General features: G+C 43.2%; 1 protein-coding gene across 1 annotated transcript; it reads left to right on the forward strand.

Annotated features, from left to right (window-relative positions):
* The first annotated feature begins 262 nt into the window (after nt 1–262).
* necab1 (N-terminal EF-hand calcium binding protein 1) lies at nt 263–21,172 on the forward strand. The gene is made up of 13 exons (XM_084695503.1): nt 263–465; nt 2,925–2,949; nt 4,083–4,191; nt 6,084–6,109; nt 6,452–6,549; nt 10,869–11,005; nt 15,568–15,689; nt 16,242–16,318; nt 16,656–16,709; nt 18,186–18,298; nt 18,904–18,981; nt 19,931–20,022; nt 20,594–21,172. The coding sequence occupies exons 1-13, from the start codon at nt 379–381 to the stop codon at nt 20,620–20,622; spliced, it is 1,047 nt and encodes a 348-aa protein (XP_084551629.1). The 5' UTR covers nt 263–378; the 3' UTR covers nt 20,623–21,172.
* Nucleotides 21,173–21,374: the final 202 nt, after the last annotated feature.

Below are 21,374 nucleotides of genomic sequence, written 5' to 3' on the forward strand. Positions count from 1 at the left end.
GATCCACCCAGTGTAAAATTACCAAATTGACGGTTGGGAGACAGTTCCACAGCCTTTAGAAAAAACGCAGTTATTATTGTTGGCTGTTGGTGCATTTTCAAATAAACTACACATTGTTAATAAGCTTGAACCTTTGGCAACGTGAAACACACCAATTGCGGCCAATGTAATGCATGCAGAATTAGAAAATAAATATGGTCTGTTCTATTGCCTCCCATTGGATGACAGCGGCGTTCCTGCATAGTTGCAAGAGGCGCATCGCAACAACCTGCAAAGCTAGTTTGGACGCACGCATCCGGAGCATTAATCGTATGAGTGGAGCATTCACCGTTCTCCATCTTCATTTTGGAAACTTCTAATAAGATAGCTTACTGGAAAATGGATTGTTCCGAAGAAGTACAGTCGCTTTCGGAAGAAGCCAGCACTCCAATTGAATTAAAGAAAGGAATGTCCATTTTTCTTGATGTAAGTAGGCTATCTGCATATGCTTAGAAATATATAGTCTTCATATTCTCAATTCAAGTTTTGTGGCACTATTACATTGATCCAAAGGGAGAAAAATATAGTTTTTAGTGTAATTGGACTGTTTTACCATGCCTATCTCGGTGTTTGGGTATTAACAGTACCAATTTCGACATAACCTGTTTGATTTAAAGCTTTGTTTCAGAACACATGATAGTGTATCTGTGATTAAGAACAATTTGTTTAATCTTCATCGTAATTGTTTATTTAGTTTGTCATTAAAAAAAAATTTTACCCACGAACTGCACGGGGGTTACTCGCCATTGCAGTGCTAAAGTGCTCACATAAATCCAGCTGCGTGCATGTATCCTGGTTGTAAAAGTGAATTGATTTGACATGGTTGACATTTAATTTGTGCTAACCATGAATTTGAGTGTCACCTCTAACCCAATTACAGTTTTCTCAAAGCTGTTGGCACTGCTGTTTCAATAAACAACTTAAACGGCCTGAAAACTAGAACCTTTCAGTTATCTTCATGCTTTGGTGTTTTGCTTTTGTCAAAAACTAGATCAATCTTGGCTATAGGCTGTTGATGGATCCATCAGTCTGGCAACCCTGGATCCATTTCTGATAAAAGAATAATAATACAGGAACTGTGTGTGTGTGTGGGTGTGTGTGTGTGTGTGTGTGTGAGCTCATGTCTGTCTGTCTGTGGCTCGATTATCTCATTATATGATTGAAATGCTGCAGGTGAAGCCTATTGCTCATGACCCAAGAACGTAGATTTGCGACATATAAATAGCCTAGGCTATTGGACTATTCATTGAAAACACAGCAACAAGATTCCCAGTTCCAAAATAGCAAAAAGTCTAAAATTGTAACACTTTTCTAATTAAGCTATAGGTGACTGTTGGCTGGGCGATGAAACCATGCATCACTCAAACGGGCACTGCACTTTAACATGCAATATCTGAATTGCATGCATCCTGCTTTACCACCCCGGTACTGGCCAATTTAAAGCAATTTATGGGCTGTATTAAAATTAAGTAACTGCCACTCCACTTGATGGTTGGTTGAGGATACGGTTCTGCCATCCATTGTTATGGACCTTGTTCTCACCTTTCTCCTGTCACATAGGATGAAGGAACACATGCAACAGCATCCTTTTGCTACATGAAAAGTCGCATCGACATGAAAAGCTTTGGGGCGGCGACGGTATGACAAGCAACAGTTTATCCCTGGGGATGACCGGGGGAGCGCGTTCACGTCATTTTCTTACAGTCCCCGTACTGCTAAAACTGCAGCAAGTAGGCCGAGGCTTGCTGCCTGTTTTTATACCGTAATGCCACTTTTAAGGAGGTAGATATTTAGGTCTTTATATTTAACTATTATGGAAAGTTGCGTCTTAACACTTTACCAAACGTGTTCTATACCACTTTAACCCTAAGACTGTGGCGTTTGGGTCTGTGGGAAGTGAATCATTCTAAATGTTAGCCTATGTGGTTGTCGGTTCCACTGGACCAGGGGGTGATAAAAGTGGGTGTGTAAGTGAAAAAAAAAAAAAACATGGAACAAAAAGGTTTGCAGTGTGCCTGCATTCAGTCGTGTTCTTCTCTGAACCTGCTGTTTCAACATACCACCAATAACATGTCTGTCTCCCTGCCTGTCAGAATGTCTCCTGCTTTTGTTACACTATTCCCTTGGTAGTGTGTGAAACTACAAAATGTATAGCGTGCCTGCACAATTGTTTTACAATTAAGTATTTCGGGGCATCAGATGGCTGAGCAGTTAGGGAATCGGGCTAGTAATCAAAACGTCGCTGGTTCGATACCCAGCTGTTCCAAATGATGTTGTGTCCTTGGGCAAGGCACTTCACCCTTGCCTCGGGGAGAATGTCCCTGTACTTACTGTAAGTCGATCTGGATAAGAGCGTCTGCTAAATGACTAAATACAATGTAAAATGTAATTATTTGGATACATATCAAATGTACTATTTTACAACATTCTACCCTAGCGAGGTGCAAACTGGGGGTTAGCTTTCCCAAATCTTTATGGTGCAATTCCCATGTAATCGAAACGTATCTCCTACCTGATTGCATCTCAAACCAAGCAAGCTACAACGAGACACACTGAAGTTCACAACCAACAGATTAGGGTTAATATGATCTTTGAAATTTTTTTGTGAGATGAAAATCTGTTTGGGGATTAGGTCCTGGCCAAAAGAGATGGAAAAGAGTTGGAAAAAACAATATTTCAAAGCTAGTGTGGTCATCGCCATTAACTCTTTGAACTCTCCAGTTTGCAGAAACAGCAGCATCAATCATTTACAGCTGGTGTGTCCAGCGAGAGATCAATGACATAGATGTGTACACACACATGCACAGACACTCAACACACACACAAATGAATAAACACATGTTGACAATATGAGATATTGCTTGACTCCTCTCTTCTCATTTCAGATTTTAAGAAGAGCGGATAAAAATGGTGAGAATGACACGCACGCACTGTCTGGTCTCTCCCCCATACATGCTGTGTATCCCTTCCACTTCATTCCGATATTGCATGAGGGGCATCTTTAGGAACGCATGTATATTCTCAATAAAATTCGGAACATTGCTCTCTGATGATGCTGTGTTAGTTGTCATGGAAACAACAGTCAGCCCGTGCTCCCTCTACCCAAATGACAGCAGATGTGTCCATAGCCGACCTTTAAACAGAAGGTGGAACACAAACACGTTAATTATAGTAAGTATTGGGGAAAATATTCTGCAGGATATGTCCAAAGTTCCCAAAAAATGAATTCTTTACTGGTCCTTCAAAATGTTCTTTTTATGTTTCAGATCTGTTTTTATAAGAACTGACAGTCAGGGCTGTTGAAAGATCATTACACAGACTCACATTCAGACATGCCTTCTGGGGGTTCTAGACTTCTCCCCCGTGAAATGACTCAATAGAGAGAAAGTCCTGCTCCTCTACCTCCCAAGACTAAAATCAAAGCATAATTTGTGCACAGTTGTGCCTACTATCTTTTACTTTTATTTTTAATAAATACATAAATATAGCGGGGAGCAATGAAATCAACGTAATGGCTTGTGTAATGATGGAGAGTGGATGGTAGTGGAAGGTATGGCTTGTGTAATCATGGAGTGTGGATGGTAGTGGAAGGTATGGCTTGTGTAATGATGGAGAGTGGATGGTAGTGGAAGGTATCTTCCAACCTCTCCATGAGTCAGGGTTTCTCTGATGTCGTGATTGGTTAATGATGTGGGCAGAATGTCCACTTAGGTTAATGTATCAACATAGTCATCATTTCAAACATAACCTCAAGAGCCCAGAGTCTAGACATGGTTTACTTGTGGAGTGGCAAGTACAAAAACCTGGAAAACATCCTCCAGCATAGGTTTTCTCAATCTCTTTAAATCAAACTACCTGGTGATGTTAAAAGGTATTCAATCTAAAGCTAAATGCAATGCAATGGGTGAATAGTCATTTAGTCAACATTTGGAATAGGGCTTCTGAATACATGACATTGAATTGTACTGACATCACATCAATCACACACTACAAAGGTACAGTTTGGTTGTCTGCTACCATTAATAGCACTCTGCTCTCTTCAGATGATGGAAAGCTGTCCTTTGAAGAGTTCAAAGCCTACTTCTCGGATGGCGTTCTGACTGTGGATGAGCTTCAGGAGCTCTTCCACACCATAGACACCCACAACACAGAGTAAGTTCTTCAACTATACTTAGCAATGTTGTCAATGCTTCCTCCCTGAGCCTTGTAGGCACCAGATACCACTGGGCACACTGACGTGACCCCCCAGGTGCTGTTTCTCCCCCAGCAGCTCCCACGGCGCTGCCGTCGTTCTGCAGATGTGGTTTGCCAATCCGTTCTCGTCTGATGAGTAACCTTCCCTGAGACTCTAGGAAACCTCAAATACATTCAACTTCAAATACATGCAAAACACGTTCAAATACATCCTTTTTGGTGTCAGTAATTAAGGGGCATCTGGTTTACATTTTTACATAATCATTTAGAACATGATTTTATACAAAGCGATGTACAAATAGTTCATATAGTTAGTGCAGAGGATCACTCAGTTCAGAATGATCCAGATCCTAAGTGCAGAATGACTCAATTCTGTGCGATAGTTCCCATTATTTAATTTTACTGGGCCAACAAAATAGCAAAGTATTTGAAAGGGTTTTCAAATTACTCTGATCAAGACTGTGTGATCAGATCAGTGATCAGTTTTGACTGGCTTGTTTACCTCTGCAGAGTTATGAGACCTCTGGATGAAAAGGACATCTCGACATTCTTAATTCCCTTTCTGGTTTGGGCCAGCATGAGGTTGTTCCATGCCTCTACAGGGCTAGCTCACTAGGTTGGCACTATCTTGGGATGGTCAGTCCCAGCTTTGTGCTGTCTTTTTCCTCACAAAAGCCACTTCACCAAAGATTATGTCGTGACAGGGGACCGGTGAATAACGTCCCTCTAGCATGACACAGCACAATCTCTGCAAACTCTGGGAACACCCGTCGAAGCAATCTCTATCAGTCTGTCAGCTTGTCAAAATAGGACATTTTAGAACCTTAAAATTGGTCTGTGTGGCTGGAGAGTGTGTAGGTCTGTACACTTAGTGTATTTGTGTGTGTGTGTCTGTGTAAGCTAAAGTTGGTTGGCAATCCACATCAATGATATTCATTGATTTCTCCTGTCGTGAAGCGCTTTGATTTCCAGTAAATCCAGTCTTCCTCGTTTCCATAGCAGCATGGCCTTAGCAGATCCATTAAACATCATCAAAAATAACTGAATAAACACTAGAGTGGCTGTAGAATATAGATGTTTCAAAATGCATCACCCAAATGGAATCTTAACCCTCAGAAACCTTTATTTGCAGCGTAAAATATAAACCTTTCTCTCTGTGCATTTTTCAAGAATGCAGCTTTAATTGGTGAGATTAACTTGAATTCTATAAAAGCCCATTGCATCTGAAAATGTTCAGATCCTGTTGGTAATAAGCACAAACACAGGAATCCTATTTATGTGCTCCAAAGGGCCATCTTTAGTAGCTCCATTAACTCCAATATGAATGATGGAATTTAAATCCGGTACTTGGCAATTGTTTGAAGTCAATTATAGTATTTATCTCCACAGTGGTGACCCTGGCTGGCAAGTTATTCTTGTACTCAAATACACACGCTCACAGACACACAGTAGTACAAATACAAGCACAAATATACACCTATATCTAAAAAATACATAGTCCACAGTTATTTGACCATTACTCACGTGTCATTGGACTTTTGTCTGGCGCTTTGCTCCAGTCCTGTTAGGAGTTTCCTGTCTCTTGGCCAATTTGGTAATTCCTTCAGACAACCCAAAGCCTCAAGTTCTTATTCAAATAAAAACAGTCAGGTCAGGTTCAGTCACCCAAACTAACACCTGAGGCAGAATCCAGCATCATTTGCACAAACGTCCCAAGTGGATGTCACGACTCTCTGTTTAGTCAATTTAAAAACTCTAGTAATAAATAACACGTTAGTCATTTTTTGTTGTTGTGTAAGTGTAATGACCTGTACAGTTCCAATTTAATAGTGTCATATTTTGGTTTGCAGTAACGTGGACACGGATGAGCTCTGTGGTAAGTAATGATGTGGAATCTTTCCCTTTAAGAGTCACTGCGCAACATGGCCGTGAGATATTCCAAACACCTTGGATATCTTGGATTTCTTACACCCTCATAGTCAAAGGGCTTGTAAGGATTTGAGCACCATTTGACAATTTCCCTACAATGCCATTGTGTGGGATGAAATTCTTGTGTCAAAGTCCACACGCTCAGCCTCCCCCCCCCCCCCGGTGGCACAGCAGAGGTGTCACACATAGTGTTTCAGTGGCAAGTCTATAAATAGATGAACAACAAACACCTAAGGTCCTTGTCAGGATCTTTTAAGTCCTCACAAAGGACTGTGTGTGTCTTTTGAAGAATACTTCTCTCAGCACCTTGGCGACTATGAAAATGTCTTGGCTGCCCTGGAGGACCTGAACACTTCCATATTGAAGGCCATGGACAAAACTAAGAAGGTAAGCATGTTCTTTCAAAACTGAAATACCACACAAAATACCAACATTGAGATTGTGAACGACATTTTAGGATGTTAAGCATTGCAGGGTTCTTGATAGGAGTCCAACAAGAAAGTGTGTGTTTGTGGCTGCGTGTGCATACGTACGTGTGTGTGCATGCCCGTTTCTCGTTGTGTGTGTGTCATGAGTGGTGTGCGTCTGTCTGTGTGCGTGTGTGTGTGTCTATGTATGATTCTGTTGGATCTCTCTAATGACTTAGATCAGAGCTTAGTAGTCTGACCCTGTTCACACGCATCTATCAGCAGCTTCTCCACTAAGCTGCCCCCAGGTGTCCTGGACTTTCAGTTTGAGTGTTACATCTTTACAGACCCCCTGATGGACAGGAGATGAGGGGAAGAGAGGAAGGGGGAATGGAGCATGGGTGGAAGAGAGAAGACTGGAGGAAGACAGAAGGGAGGGGAGCGAGAAAAGGGGAAAAAAAACTGAGCGAGAGACGGAATAATTGCAGGAAAAGGGAGAGGTGGATAAAGGGTATAGGAAGATCCGAGGTGGAGGTTGAGAAATTGGGAGTATGAAAGGTATGGGAAAGAAGATGTCGAAATCTTGCAGTGAAATGGTAGGATAAGGACATTGAAGTCAAAGGGTGAGGGAAGAGAGGGAGAACGAGGAGAGACGAGGATGTGGGGGAGGGAAGGAAAGTACGACAAGGAGTAGGTGGAAAGGAGGAGACTGGAAAGAATAAGGAGGAGGAAACTGAAGGAAGCTGAAGGTCGAAGAAAGGCAGAGGAAAGAAACAGAAAGAGGAAAATCTGCAGAAGGAAAAGAAGAAGAGAGCAAGAGAAAGACAACAGTAAGCTAACAGAATGGAACAGGTAAATGCATGAAAGCAGCATACCATCTCAGGATAGATGACAGAAGTAACTACAGAGAGGGCAAGGGGAAAGCGTGATGGGTTGTGATCTTTTTCCACATTAACCATAGGATTCACCCACAACTTCAGTTCACAGCTTGACTAATAGACAACTGTGGATACTAAAAGGTATTTCATGATGAAACATTCTCATTTCTCATTTGTATTGTTGAAAAGCAATGGGTGGCATTTTTTTTTACAATATCTGCCATCTTCATGCAAGACCCTGTGGATGAATTTAGTTGCTGTTCCAGCATTTGAATTACACCCTATAAAGAGCTGAAAGGAAATTGCCTCATCAGGAAGTTACCTTCTAATGAGAGTATTCCATAGAAAGAGAGAGAAAGCGAATGAGATGTGTGTATGTGTTTGTGAGTTGGTCTTCAATTGACCATGAAAATAAATAATTTATTTCCCTTCAAGTGCTATTAAGTTGTGAGTCAACCCCCAAGAGACTGACAGACTTCGAAAGCATGCCTCAATCAATTTTCACTAATGTATTCAGCATCCAATCAAAACACTGCTTATTATTCAATGTTACGTCTTTGACAATACAAACAACTCAATCTTGGGGGAGATGGGACATGAGAGAACGAAACACGATTTCAATGGAGAAATTGCGGAGCCTCTCACCAATCAGAACAGAAAGAGGCGACAAGCTTGAATCACATGAAACCCCCTCAGGAAGTAAAAAGTGAGCTTGTCAAATACTGAGGCTTCTGTGGCCCCGAAAGACTACAAATTATAAACTTTACATCATCCTTCCTCTTTTCCTTGATTCAGAGTGTCTCACACACACACACCCATACCCCCCCCACACACACATACACACCCACACCCACACACACATACACCTTCACTATAACACTAGAATGAGTCATCCACAGAGAAGTTTTCGACAAGGCCAATGTTTTCATCTTTAATAGCAGATATCGCCCTTATGTGGAGGTGTGGAGTGAAGGCTGGATTAGTCATCACTTACCCTGGGGTTTGTTTGTTAGAGTCCAGCCCAGTGTGTGTGTGTCTGTGCGTGTGGGAGGGGAGCGCGGGATATCTCTGTGTGTGCATGTGTATGCCGGCGTGTGTTGTTTTTTCGATGCTACCCACCTGTTTCAAGGTAACAAAGACAAGATCCCGTGAATTCGTCAGACGGAAACAGCCGTATTCCCTAACCACTTAAAAAATAGCAGCGAGTCATGCTGATGGAGTAGAGAAGTCGAGGCGTGTATTAGAAGAGGAGAGGAGCCATGACTAGACTTGTAAAAGCCATGGTGCTCATGCCTGACCTCCCCTGCTTTCACGGTTCATGTCCCCACGATTCATCTGTTCACGTGTTAATAAGATTGACCGCGCATTACTGTAGGTCAACCAATATAAGAAAGTCAGGGGGGTGGCAACACGTGGGAGAATGTTAGATTGTTATGTATGATTGAGTCTCACTGATGTCTTTCTCAGTTGTCATGGTGACCGTTGCTTTATGTTTGTTTAGATGCTTGCCAGTCATTCCGCACCTGCATTGAATGAAATTAAAACCTAATATATTCAAAAGACACCACCTCTTTAAGGAGACTATTATTCTTATGGGTAGTCCCGTAAGAGGCAATGCCTCTTTATATAACCCTGCTCATGCAGTGTTTCTTCCTGGTCTACATGAAGACGTCATTCGGATGAAAAGGAGCTGGAGCCGGTGAATGCCTGGGTTCTAATGAAGGCCACTGGGAGCAGGGAAAGCTGGTGTGAGAGAGACAAGCTCCCTTGGCAGCTTGTCGCCTGTTCTCCATATAATTAGCATGTGTGCGTGTGTGCTTGTGTTTGTATGCAAATGCACATGTAGTGTCTGTGTCTGTATAACTTCATGTATATGCTTGTACGTTCATTCCCTTGTTGTTTTGGGGGACCTGAGGAATTTTTTGTTGTTGAAAAACCACACTCATGCACTCACTTTGCTTACTACCACCATGAGAGCCATCTGTGGCTTGTACCATGTTTAATATCAAACCCCCCTTTGTTTGTGGAGTGTACCAACAGATTTGACAGCAGGTGTGTTATGCAAATGCAATTACAGGCGCGTCTTGTTAGCAAAGGAAGCTTCGATTATGTCCTGCACTCTAGTGAGCCTCTGCACTCGCCTGAGCTTAGCGAAACTCCAAAAGTCATTACATTTTAATTTACCTTCTGGGTACTGCCTGTCATGGTGTTGTGGTATCCAAAAATGAACAACTGATTTACGCTGACAACAAACTGGGTTGCTGAAATCCCAAGTGTACTGGAAAGGGTTTGCCAGTAGCAGGTGTTGTCCATCAAGGAAGCTAGGCCTGGCTGCAAATTGCCGGCCACTCTGTACAATGTAGGTTACACTTGTTTAGAGGGGTATTTACCTATCAGAATGCAAAATATATCATATGACATACAATTTGAGATTACATCTTACTATGAAGCAGGAATATGTGTGTGTGTGTATATCTGAGGCTTGATTATCTCAAGAAGCCGGGCATTGTATGAATTTTATGATTGTATGAAAGGCCAGGTGTTTTGCTCAGTGATGCATCGTCGACTATGAAGTGATTGGATGAGTGGTTCAGTACCATGTTGTGCTGCACTAAGCAATGGAGCCATGGACCTGGCGAGAAACAATAACTCAATAAATAATAAAATAATAAAAATAACCCCCAACGGGCACCGCAGTGAGCACTGACTGCACTAATGTGCGCCTGAAACAGGCACGGCTGTAGGAAATGCAAAAATGGTAATATAGTATTCACTTTTTTTCTCAAATACCCTACTCCACCTTTTTCAACTCCTTTACCTCCCTTTCCTTCCCATTATCTGTCTCTTTTGCTCTCCCAGTCGTTCTTTATACTACCCTCCCTCTCGTTCTCCCTCCCTCTCACTCTCTCTCTCTTTCTCTCTCCTTCCAGCCATCTTTCTTTTTCCTGTCTTTGTCCCTCTCTTTTGCTCCGTGTCTCCCACTTATTCTTTTCCCATACACCCTCCTCTCTCTGTCCTAATTCAACCTCTCTCAACCTGTCTCTCAGTCTCTACCTTCAGACACCTACCTCTTGTTCAAAGGCTGTCAGATCACAGGAATCAGTGGACAATAAGGGACGTCATCAAAGCTCTGACACTGCGTAGCCCCAGTCTTGCTGTGAGGGTAGACAAAGAGCTCCGCCCTTCCTTTCCTGGCTGTCTGATTGAAAGACAGTAAACTGCATGGTTTTTCAGGGACTGTGGGCCAAGGGGGCCCACACATGGATATAGATTTGGTGAAGAAAGCTGGGTACGTGTTCGAGTCTGTCGCTCTGTCAGATGAGTTCAAGACAGTGACTGTCTTCTTCTTCTGCTTCCTCTTCCCCGTGTCTTTGTCAAAACCATCTTCTTCTTCCTCCCTGCTTCTGTTCCTCACTGACAGGACTACCAGGAAGCCACCCACCTGGAGCAGTTTGTGACCCGTTTCCTGTTGAAAGAGACCACCAATCAGCTCCACTCGCTGCAGAGCTCCCTGGAGTGCGCCATGGAGACCACGGCCGAGCAGACGCGTCAGGAGAGGCAGGTGGAGGGATGTCCTGGGGGCTGGAAACCTTTCTACTCGCTGCCACAAGTCAGGGAGCCTCATTTTGATGTTTTACAGTTTTTCACGATTGTTTAACACACGTTTCGGCTTTCTCAAAACTGCACACGCCAAACTGAATACCTCACACACAAATAGTAAACCTGTTTACTGTTACCACAAAAAGTAACTGTTCACAAAACGGAACTCGTGTTTTCATTTGTTACACACAGCCATATTTTCAAATGACACACACATACCAGTCCATGTGCCGAATTGGGTTAAGCGATTGGTACATGAAGTGAAGGTTGTGCAAATTGTGCCGAATTTGCGCTTTTTGTGTGTCAACAACTGAGAAAAACTGTAATGGTTGCAGCGCATTCTATCTTTCACACACACACACACACACACACACACACACACACACACACAAATACACACACACACACAAAATACCACCTGCTTTATAATATGTTTACCAGAGACACACACATTTGCAGGCTCCATCTCTGGATCTGTGTGTGATCCTAGAGTGGGTTGTTGATTGCACACCGGGACTCAATCCAAGTCGAGCTCTCTCTGTGGAGCCTATTTGAGGGAACTGGTCTGACACATTGTAGGAAATACGACGGTTCTAATTTCAGCGTTTATTGTCGCCATTATAGACAGAACCGGCAGTATCACACTCACTCCAGTTCAAGTGCGTGTAGGCTTAGTGGCTGGGAGGTGATTTAGCATTCAGAGATTTGTTCCATTGTCTTTCAATAAGTATGTGGTTTGATTAGCTATATCTTCAGTCTCCAGCCAACCTCCCACTCCAGAGGGCTGATATAATTAAAGCTGTGCATGTGTGTGTGTTTCTGTGCGCAGTGTGGGCGCGCGTGTGTGTGTATGGGGGGGAATGCAAGACCTGGAAAAAGTTGCTGCGAACAGCAGGAGTTCGCTGCTCAACAGCAGGAGTTAGCTGCTCAAGTGTATTCAGAGCGGGGACATGTCGCTCCTGGAAGTTCTTTTTTCGTTCCTCCACCTGGATGATTGCCCCAGACTTGAGCGGATGAGGGGGACGAGTTCCAGGCATCTGTCTGTCCACCCCCTCTGTCTCCTTATATGGGCTGTACAGAACTCTGCAAGTCACCTTGTTGTGCACCACTTAACTTAGCTGGATCATCCTCACATCCACGAAGGTCATGCGGAGGTCATGCTGAGGTCATGCGGAGGTCATGCAGAGGTGTGCGCCGTGTGTTCCAAGTCACTATGTCGTCGTTCTCAGATGTCCATTTATGTTAATGAACAGAACATAAGTAAATATAGGATATGACAGTCATGACAATATACAGAAAATTGGAAAGAAAAACTGAAAAGCAGGAAAAGGAAAACCAGCAAATGCGTTGGTTAGGCCATCTGTGGGTTGTCCAGTAGTCTTGAAGCCTGGGGGTAAAATCTCTGGTGTCTGTTAGGTCCTACTACTCCTACGTTTTTACATTAGAGATTTTTCTTTACAATTTACAGTCAGCATGTATGCATTTATATGCTTGGTAAGGACAAAGAAAGATATTAAAAGGGGTATTAATAGTCACAAGCAAGGCTTGCCTTACTATTTTAGCCAGGGTATTTTTTGTTATTTGCAGAATTTATAAGATTGTGTATGGTGACATGTGACCCATACTGTGGGTCATTAGAGGACCTGAAGGACTTGCTCTCTTTCTTCTGTCATGTCACACCAGGGCTATATCCTCCATGTTGACAGCTTTTACCAAGTCCGCAGAGGCTATTGATGGGGCTGGGTGACTGCCCTCTGGGCCAAAGAGACCCTCTCCTCTCTTCTCCTCTCCCCCTGACTCATCTCTCCCCCTCTCACATCCCCTCACAAGTCATTTCAGAGTGTGAATCCCAGTCCCAGTCCGGTTCCCAGAGCCCCAGAGTAGAACAGCCTGTTTTCACAGACTGCCCTTCCTAACAGCCCTCTAGGATCCCCCCATGGTCTATGTGCTATGTCATTCTCGTGAACGCAAAAGCATGGCCTGGAGTCTAACACCATCCAAATGGAACAAAATTGTTTTTTTATGATCGTTCTTGTACCTATATTTTTATTCAACCTGTGTTTATTCTGGTACGTGTCTTTGACATGAAAAAATATATTTTTTGCAAGTGAGACTTCCCTCTGAAAATCCTTGGTTTAAGCAGTCCCCATGAGCAGCAAAAGACAGAAGACTAATAGTTCTTCTATACCGTTACTTCCAAAATTGTGTTGAAAATTGTGAATTGTACCACACAAAAAAAACGTATTAATAAAGAAAATAAAGTAAATAAAGTATTTGAAAGTACTTTGCTCTCAAAATGGACTATGAACCGCATTTGATTGGTCACAGTAAGAGCTTAAAAGGACCCTTAGGCCTCACAATGATCAATCAAGGAAGCAAGATCACAGTATTTGAAAATAGTAATTGACCATGTCAGGTGTTCCTACCACAGTAGGAGTGCTGGGGATAACCACTGGGCTGCATCTCGCTGGTGACGAAAGCAGCTGACGTCTGAGATCAAATTGAAACAGCACAGGGCAATTTGTTATTCTGTCTGATGTTGTTAGCTACAGATGTGTTTGCCCCCCCCACACCACCCACACACCACCACCACCACCAGATAAAGTGATGGAGTTCAACTCTATGCCAGAATGACATTTTGAGACCCTGGACTATTCCTGGTTGATCAATGATTGTATTATCCAGTCATTTGGATTATGCAGGTCTTCTTATAAACAAGTATAAATGTTGTAATAATAACAATAATAACAGCAATGTATAATTTACATTAACATAAATCTTCCACTGAATTGTATCCATCCCTGTATTGTACAAATCTCCATATCGACTTGGGTAAGATCATAGCCAGACATGCTATGGCAATTATGCACCTGTAAAGATAAGAAAATGTGATGTGGTTGACAAATAACATGAATCAATTATGTGAAATATGAATTGAATTCCTTAGAATACGTTTGTTTAAAATGATGTCCAAAAGGACTGAACCGTGTCAAATAACATCCCCTGATCGAAAATGTTCATCACCACCTGTTTTTCAATCACCTGTTTCAGTGCGATAGGGAAGGAGTGTATGGAGAATTATGCAAAGAAAATGTACTGCTTAGTCACCCCAGAATACCTGCTGTCACTCCAAAGAAACATTCATAATATTTATATATTGCGCTCTGCGCAAGTGACATTTAATATTCAATCATTATTTACGTGATTTTGTCACCCGTGCCTTGGTAATCTTTGCCTTTGTTTGACTATGATTCAATTGGAGAGAGAAACAGAGACGTTGTTGAACAGCATAGAAACACACTGATCAGGATTCAAACTCTGGTCTCTATGAGGCTGGCTTGGCAAGCCTTCAGCCTGGACAAAGACACCCTCACAACTGCCTTCATGGCATTGCCTCGGATTTCGATGATGTCATGTCGTGTTGGCATGACATAATGCCAGTGATGACCGCAGGTGACTGTTGGGGTCATCACAACAGATCACTCTCACGCTCGCCTACTGGACGCTACAGGACAAGACTGTATAGAAAGATTGTCTCTAGTCTATCTCCTCCTATGTCATCTTCCATGCTGACCTAATACTAAAAATGACCTAATAGACCACTGTTAATGACTTGCATTTGATATGTAAAATACTACAGTTTTTCCTGCAGAACAGCCTGTCGGTCCATATTCTCAGACACGACTTGTCTTGATAAGAACCGAGCTGAGTGGCGATACTTCTCTCACCATAGCAGACGGGCCAAACCTAGTTATCTTGACGGGCGATAGCAGGCAGACCTCGGCAGCTAGAATAGCAGCTAGCGACATCAACCTTCCCAGTGACTCACGGTCGCTCCAGCTTTAATTAGTGAAGGCCTGCCAGGGGAAGACGGCGGGGAGAGTGACCCTCCAATCACAGCGCACCGCCGCGGCCCGGGTGTCAGTCTCGGCCGTGTGAAGAAGGGGGGGGATGAGGGGCCAAAGGCTCCAAATTTGGATGATGCAGAGTCCGTTTTGTGTGTTCATAGCTACATTTCCTGGTCAACTAGAATGATTGGAATGCTTATACAGAATAACACACCCACATAGTATACATATGAGTATGTGTAAATGTGACACAGACATGCTCAAATTCAATCCAATAATGACAGAAGCGCACACGCACATACCCAGTTTCCTTTTATTTATTGGTGCCTATTTGTAGCGTCAACCCAGATACGCATTTTTGTCATTTAACACCAACTGAGAAGGGTCCAGGAATAGAACAGTTGCAGTCTAGAACAGACAGCATGAGATATCGACCTGATTTCTAGCATACTGTGTATGTGGTGGGTGGCAGGAAAGGGAGCTGTGAAAAGTGAGGGGTCGGGCTTGGATCCCCTTACCTGCGGAGTGTGTGTGTGTGTGTGTGTATTCTCTTCTGTTTAAATAGGATAAATATGAAGAGAGAGTCATATTCACATGGATGGGAGGCTGTGTGTGTGGGTGCAACATTAGTGATGGGTGTGTGCGTGTTTGTGTGTGTGTGTGCGTTTCCAGACAAGGACCAATGAAGCCAGAGGTGTTGACGATCCAGTGGTCTGGGAGGCGTTCCAATCGAAGACTTCAAAGGAATAACAGCCTGTCTCCCAACAACCCTCTCCTCAGCCTGGTCAACTCAGGTGGCTATTCTTAGAGCAAACCACCCCAAAACAGCCCCCTCAGAAAGGCCACACGCACACTGGCGATGGCATGCATGCATTTCGAAGACGTGGGTGAAATCGACTGGTGAAGTTGCACATTGGATGTGCATTCCCACTTTGTCAAAATGCTGTGTATTAAAAGGCTTTCCTGGATATTAAATGTCTGCCTTTCACCAATAGTACATGCATGTATGTGTAATGTAACAATCTATAGTGTACTTTTAAACGATGAATTATCTCAACCATCACCTTCTCAGCCTCAATAGCATACCTCCACTGGGGATTGATTCAAGGCAATACATGCACAGCCTAATAGGCACGGACTGAATTTCAAACCATCACACATAGTTTTTATTTTTTTTACGGTTGAGTTAAGAAGCATCATCACCATGCTTCTGCAAAAGCAATTAAGTGAAACAAATCCAATTTATACATGAAATGACCATATCTTCTTCAAGTCTTGCACCAGTGTGCGTGGGTAAGTCAAGGCCAAATGTTGATGAACCTTCACAAACCTAATCTCTTTTCCAGGTGTGTATGATGAGGATAATCAATGGATGACACAGGTCAATAGACTGCAGAAGCTTATTGACCGTCTAGAAAAGAAGGTAAATCGTTTATTGACTGTTTCACCTCTTTTAGCGTAAAAGGACTCGCGTCCATCAGTATGTATCAATATCTCGCGTTCCCTCTCTTACTCTACCTCTATCCTCTCTCTTTTTTTCATTCCATTCCTCATCCCTCGCTCCATCAGGATCGCTCTTTCTCTATCCTCCTTGCCATCTGGTCCAGGCTGTCACAACATTTTTTTTTTCATGAACTATCATAGAAACATGAGAGACTCAAGAGTCAACAAATATTGAAGTATCCTCGCACGCGCGTGCATGCATATGCGCCTTTTCGCACGCGTCACCCTGTAATGCTGAAAACCCTTGTTATTCCTAGGAGCTTCGTCTGGAGCCTGTGGAAGAGGAGGTCTTGGAGAGCACCACCAAATCAGTAAATTATCTACAATCATCTATTATTATCTACTGTTTCTACTCTCCTCCTCTACGCCCCATCTCCCTCCCCCCTGCCTCTTGCCATTTTTCTCATCCCGGTGGGAATCACCCAGAGAGACACCGCATTCAAAATCTGTTGTCAAGGAAACAGCGGGGCTGAAACTTGTTAAGTTCCCCTCCCTTTTTCGCCTTTCTCACATTCTTGCAGGGGAGCAGCCTTGGTGGTCATTTATCCAGCTATCCAGATACACTCTGAATGTCCAGGCAACTCGTTTATCCTAGCAAACACAGAAGGCTGTGTGTGTGGGTGTGTGAATGTCCGTGCGTGAGTCTCTGTCTGTGTGTGCGTGTGACCTTGCACCAGTGTGTGTGTACCTGTTAGCAGAGCTGCAAGGCCCCCTATGGACGTGTGGAGTAAACTCAGCAGTGTGAGAGGCGCTACGGTATCAGTGCCTCATTATGTGTGTGTGTGTGTGAAAGATCCACACACATGAGAAATCTAGTGTAAAGTGTGTGCTTGAATGCCTTTTACAGCAACCACGGACAGATGGTTGTCTGTAGCAAAACACAACGTCACTTCAACTTATTAATAGACTCAGACTCAACCGAATTTACCATGAACCGTTCATTTAGCAAACTCTAGGGAACAACACAGCTCATTTATCTTCTCTAATGTGAATGTTTTGTGACATATTAGTTGTTTTTCAAAGCATGTGTGTGTTTTCATTCATCAGATGAATTGCCATATGAATAATGTACCCCATATCTAATGATCTGAGGGGTTATTGGAGTGAGACAGTACACATGTTAATGTCTGCAGTCATACACACATGCGTCTTTCTGTGAGGTAAGTATTATGTCAGTGGATACGTGTGTGCGTCAGCGTGTGTGTTTGTGTGTGGTGGCGTGACTGAGTGTTTTCACCATGTGAGCCCACTATCAATCAGCCACTCCGCCGACTCAGAGGTCGCTACTGGCCAAAGGGCGGAAGCTTTCACTTCCTGTATCCATCAGCCCTTGTAAGTTCTGTCAAAAACTCCTCAGCAACAACAGGATGTGAAGAATAGCTTTGGCTATTATTAACCTTGTGCTTGTTTACATTGTTCGTACCTTTGCCTTCCGGGGCCACGGAAGCAGAGAGTTTCACACCTGGTTTCCTTCACTGGCCCAGTTGCACTGCTTCTCATTTGGATGCTAAGTGGGTCTACATCCCAGGATAGGAAAATGTTCACCCACAACTTTTGGCAAGCCCCTTAAAGCACGTTGCACAAAGCAGGGTGGAATAGGAATTCAGGCGGCCTTGAAATGCGCTGACAATGTCCTCATGCCCTCAGTTCATCATGACCAGACACTTGCCTCTCTTTTTTCCCCTCTATCTCACTCCCTCTACCTCACTTTTCACACCTGCCTTTCCCCTCCCTCCCTCTAAATCCTTCACTCACTCCCCCTCTGTCTCCCTTCCCGCCCCGCCCAGCACATCCTGATCGTCCAGAGGCAGCTGTCCGTGCTGGAGGAGGACCTGGAGGAGTTCCGCCTGGCACTCAGACAGTACATGCAGTGTGCTTGTGCCCAGACCGGCTGTCTACAGTCAGTCACTTTACTGTGGTCTCCCCCTATCTCCCCCCTGGTCCATTTATAGATAGTCTGTAGCTTTGTTCTGTCTTTGCTAAGAGAAGACGTTAGAATCAAGGAGTGACTGTGAGGAACCCCGTAACCCTTAGAAGTTAAGAATAAATCTTGATGACTTTATATTTGAAGAATGCCTTGAGATTGAAACAGTCAGGCTTAACACACTGTGCTGTTAGCGTAGGCTTGTGTCGATTCTGCCTTTGTTTTACCTAACATCCTGAACTGACCCCCACAGCAGGACATAAAAACGACGATCTTTGTCTCTCATTCAGCATGGCCCTACTACAGGATCATTATACACATGTCTGTACAGATTCTCAGAACTGCCTGTGAGTTCAGTTGGTTTTCAATTAACAGCTAGACTTAATTAGCACATCATTTTTTTTGTTTTTAACGGAGCTTGAGCGAAAAACAAAACAAAATGGCATGTTGACAACCATCATTCTTCTGGCAAAGCCAAACAAGAGTAATTAATACCCAAACAAGCTGGTTCATAAAACGTCACGTTGGTAATTACATAATTAATCATTTCTTGTAACGTGTTCTCGTTTTCCTCTCGGCAGTGTCGCAGTGCAGCGGCTCGCGAATGAGTCACGCTTCATCCTCTATGAATTCTGGGAGCACAACAACGTTTGGAAGAAGTAAGTTGTCGTTGGCGTGCACTCGTGCCCAGCGTCGACACTAATGCTAACACGAGATGACATGTTTGAACATCTGTAGTGCATCATCATTGCACAAGGTCAGAAGGCACATGCCCTGTGTCCCAAACGGTATACTTTTCCTTTTACTTCAAATACATACTGCTGCTGCCAGGGGCGTTTCTACATGGGGGCCTACAGGGGCCAGTGCCCCTGTAGAAATGACCCTGGCCGCCCCTGTGGCCCCCCTGAGCTTTTTTTCTTTTTTTTTTCTAGTAGTCATCATGAACCGAGGAAGGGACATTGCAGCCTTTTTTGCCCCAGTACATAAAAAAGTTAGAGAAACATATCAAGGTACTGAGAGAGCTGAAGAGCTGGAAGCGGGAGAGCCAAAGCCGTTTGTATGATTTTAACGTTAAGAAAAATTAAAGTTTAATGTAATGTTTAAATATCATTTTTAATATGCCCCTCTGATTAAACACTGGCCCCCCCTTGGGCCTCCCCGTAAAATTAGTCTAGAAACGCCACTGGCGGCTGCCCTTAAGAAGTAAGCACTGTGGCATACAGTATGCATACTGCAATCTACTTCATCATGAAATTAGTATGGGTATTGGAACACACTCCATATGGCTATTTGTTGATTTGCATATACTGTGTGGGAGAAGAAAGCTATGTTTGAAGTTGGATCAGAGTTGGACTAACATTTCAACTGTAAACACACCGATATGTTCTACCTTTAATAGAGCAGTGCATTTTGTAAGTGACAGGAGCGAGCAGGTTGGTTTGAAATTGATCTTAAACACCCTGGTCACAGTAGGTTTTTTGATTTCACCCCAAATGTGACCTATCCCTCATTGATGCAGAGTCAAAGACAAGGCTTCATTAGATGTAAAATAAATATGGATGTTAATATTATGAACAATGACAAACCCTGCGACTATGTTTGTGGCAGTCACCTACAGACCAACTACAGTAAGACCTTCCAGAGGGGCAATGTGGATTTCCTGGAGACCCCTGAAATGATGACCACCATGCTGGTTCCTGGTAGGCACTCTCATCCAAGTCAACTTCTGTTCCATTTTCATTCCAGCCTCATTCTCCCCTCCTAACGAAATCCACTCGTTATGTCTGATTTTCTCATTTCAAAGTGAAGTCATTAGTCTACTCAGTTATTTTTACTCGAGTGACTGATGTGAAATTCTCGTCTTTCATCTTACTAAATTAGTCTTGCCTTTTCACCCTAATTAACAACAAACTAATCCCTGTGTCTCAACAGCCAACAGTCCATAGCTATCTTGGTGTTGGCAAGTATCTTAGAGAGATGTACCATGTGGTATAAATCCCACTTTGACCATAAAAACTGTTAGATAACCTGTACCATATGTCCCCTAATCATAATCCATTGATCTTGTCTCATTCTCTCCACTCCTCTAATCATAATTAAATCTCTGATTATCCTGTTCAAGATCACAGCTGGCATCTTGCTGTAATTAGATGTTTTCTAAGAAGCAAAGTCAAGCTTCATAGTAGATGTGCTGATGTCAGAGTGCTGTTCAATCATGGATTGATCCGGTACATAGTTCACGTGTTGCCGTCCCTTCCTACTTCCTCTCAGCTTCCTGGTGGGTCCTGAACAACAACTGACAATGGCCGACCTTCCAGATGTGGACAGCCATTATCAACCTTGGGACTAATCAGAATTGTAGTTTGAGAAGTCTACCATTTAACCTAGTCATCAGGGGGGGGGGGTGCACCTCCACACTAACACTCTATTGTCACCTTGTTACCGTGAAGTCATGGTGAATAGTTCAATCTCCTAGTCAGGACATTTCCATGTTCCTTCATTCTTAGTGTCGTAGTGGTCGTGTTTGCACTCCTATGTGTTTCGACGTTTCTAAAGCAATGACCCCATTGAAACCAGCTCAATGGCAATCTGACAAATGACACCATCACTGTGTTGACATATGACATCTTCAGCAGTGGATCAGCCATTTCGTAGCGGATGTATGAGCCAGACGTACAGTGTGTGTGTGTGTGTGTGTGTTTGAGTTAGCGCTTGAGCTGAGTATATGATAGAGACCTGTCATATACTTGTGTAGCAGGTGTTGGGAGGATAAACTAAGTCTATCTTTATGACAATTCTACCTGTTGTATTTTAATGTCTATAAAACTGTAGTTGAGATGTGTATAAAATAAAGATATGTTGTTGTCTGTCATCTCTGCATCTTATTTAACTACTCTTGATTTGTAATGTATCTAGATGGACAGTAGTTGAGTTGCTTTGTGGTATGTCGGAGATGTCGGAGGAAGTCTGTAATGTTATAAAACAGCTCAAACACTGCCTCCTAGTGGCTGTTGATTAGAAGTACAACATCCAACCTCCATTTAAATGGAGC

This window comes from Hypomesus nipponensis, chromosome 4 (assembly GCF_054491055.1).
Source record: "Hypomesus nipponensis isolate SF chromosome 4, ASM5449105v1, whole genome shotgun sequence".
Classification (NCBI taxonomy): domain Eukaryota; kingdom Metazoa; phylum Chordata; class Actinopteri; order Osmeriformes; family Osmeridae; genus Hypomesus; species Hypomesus nipponensis.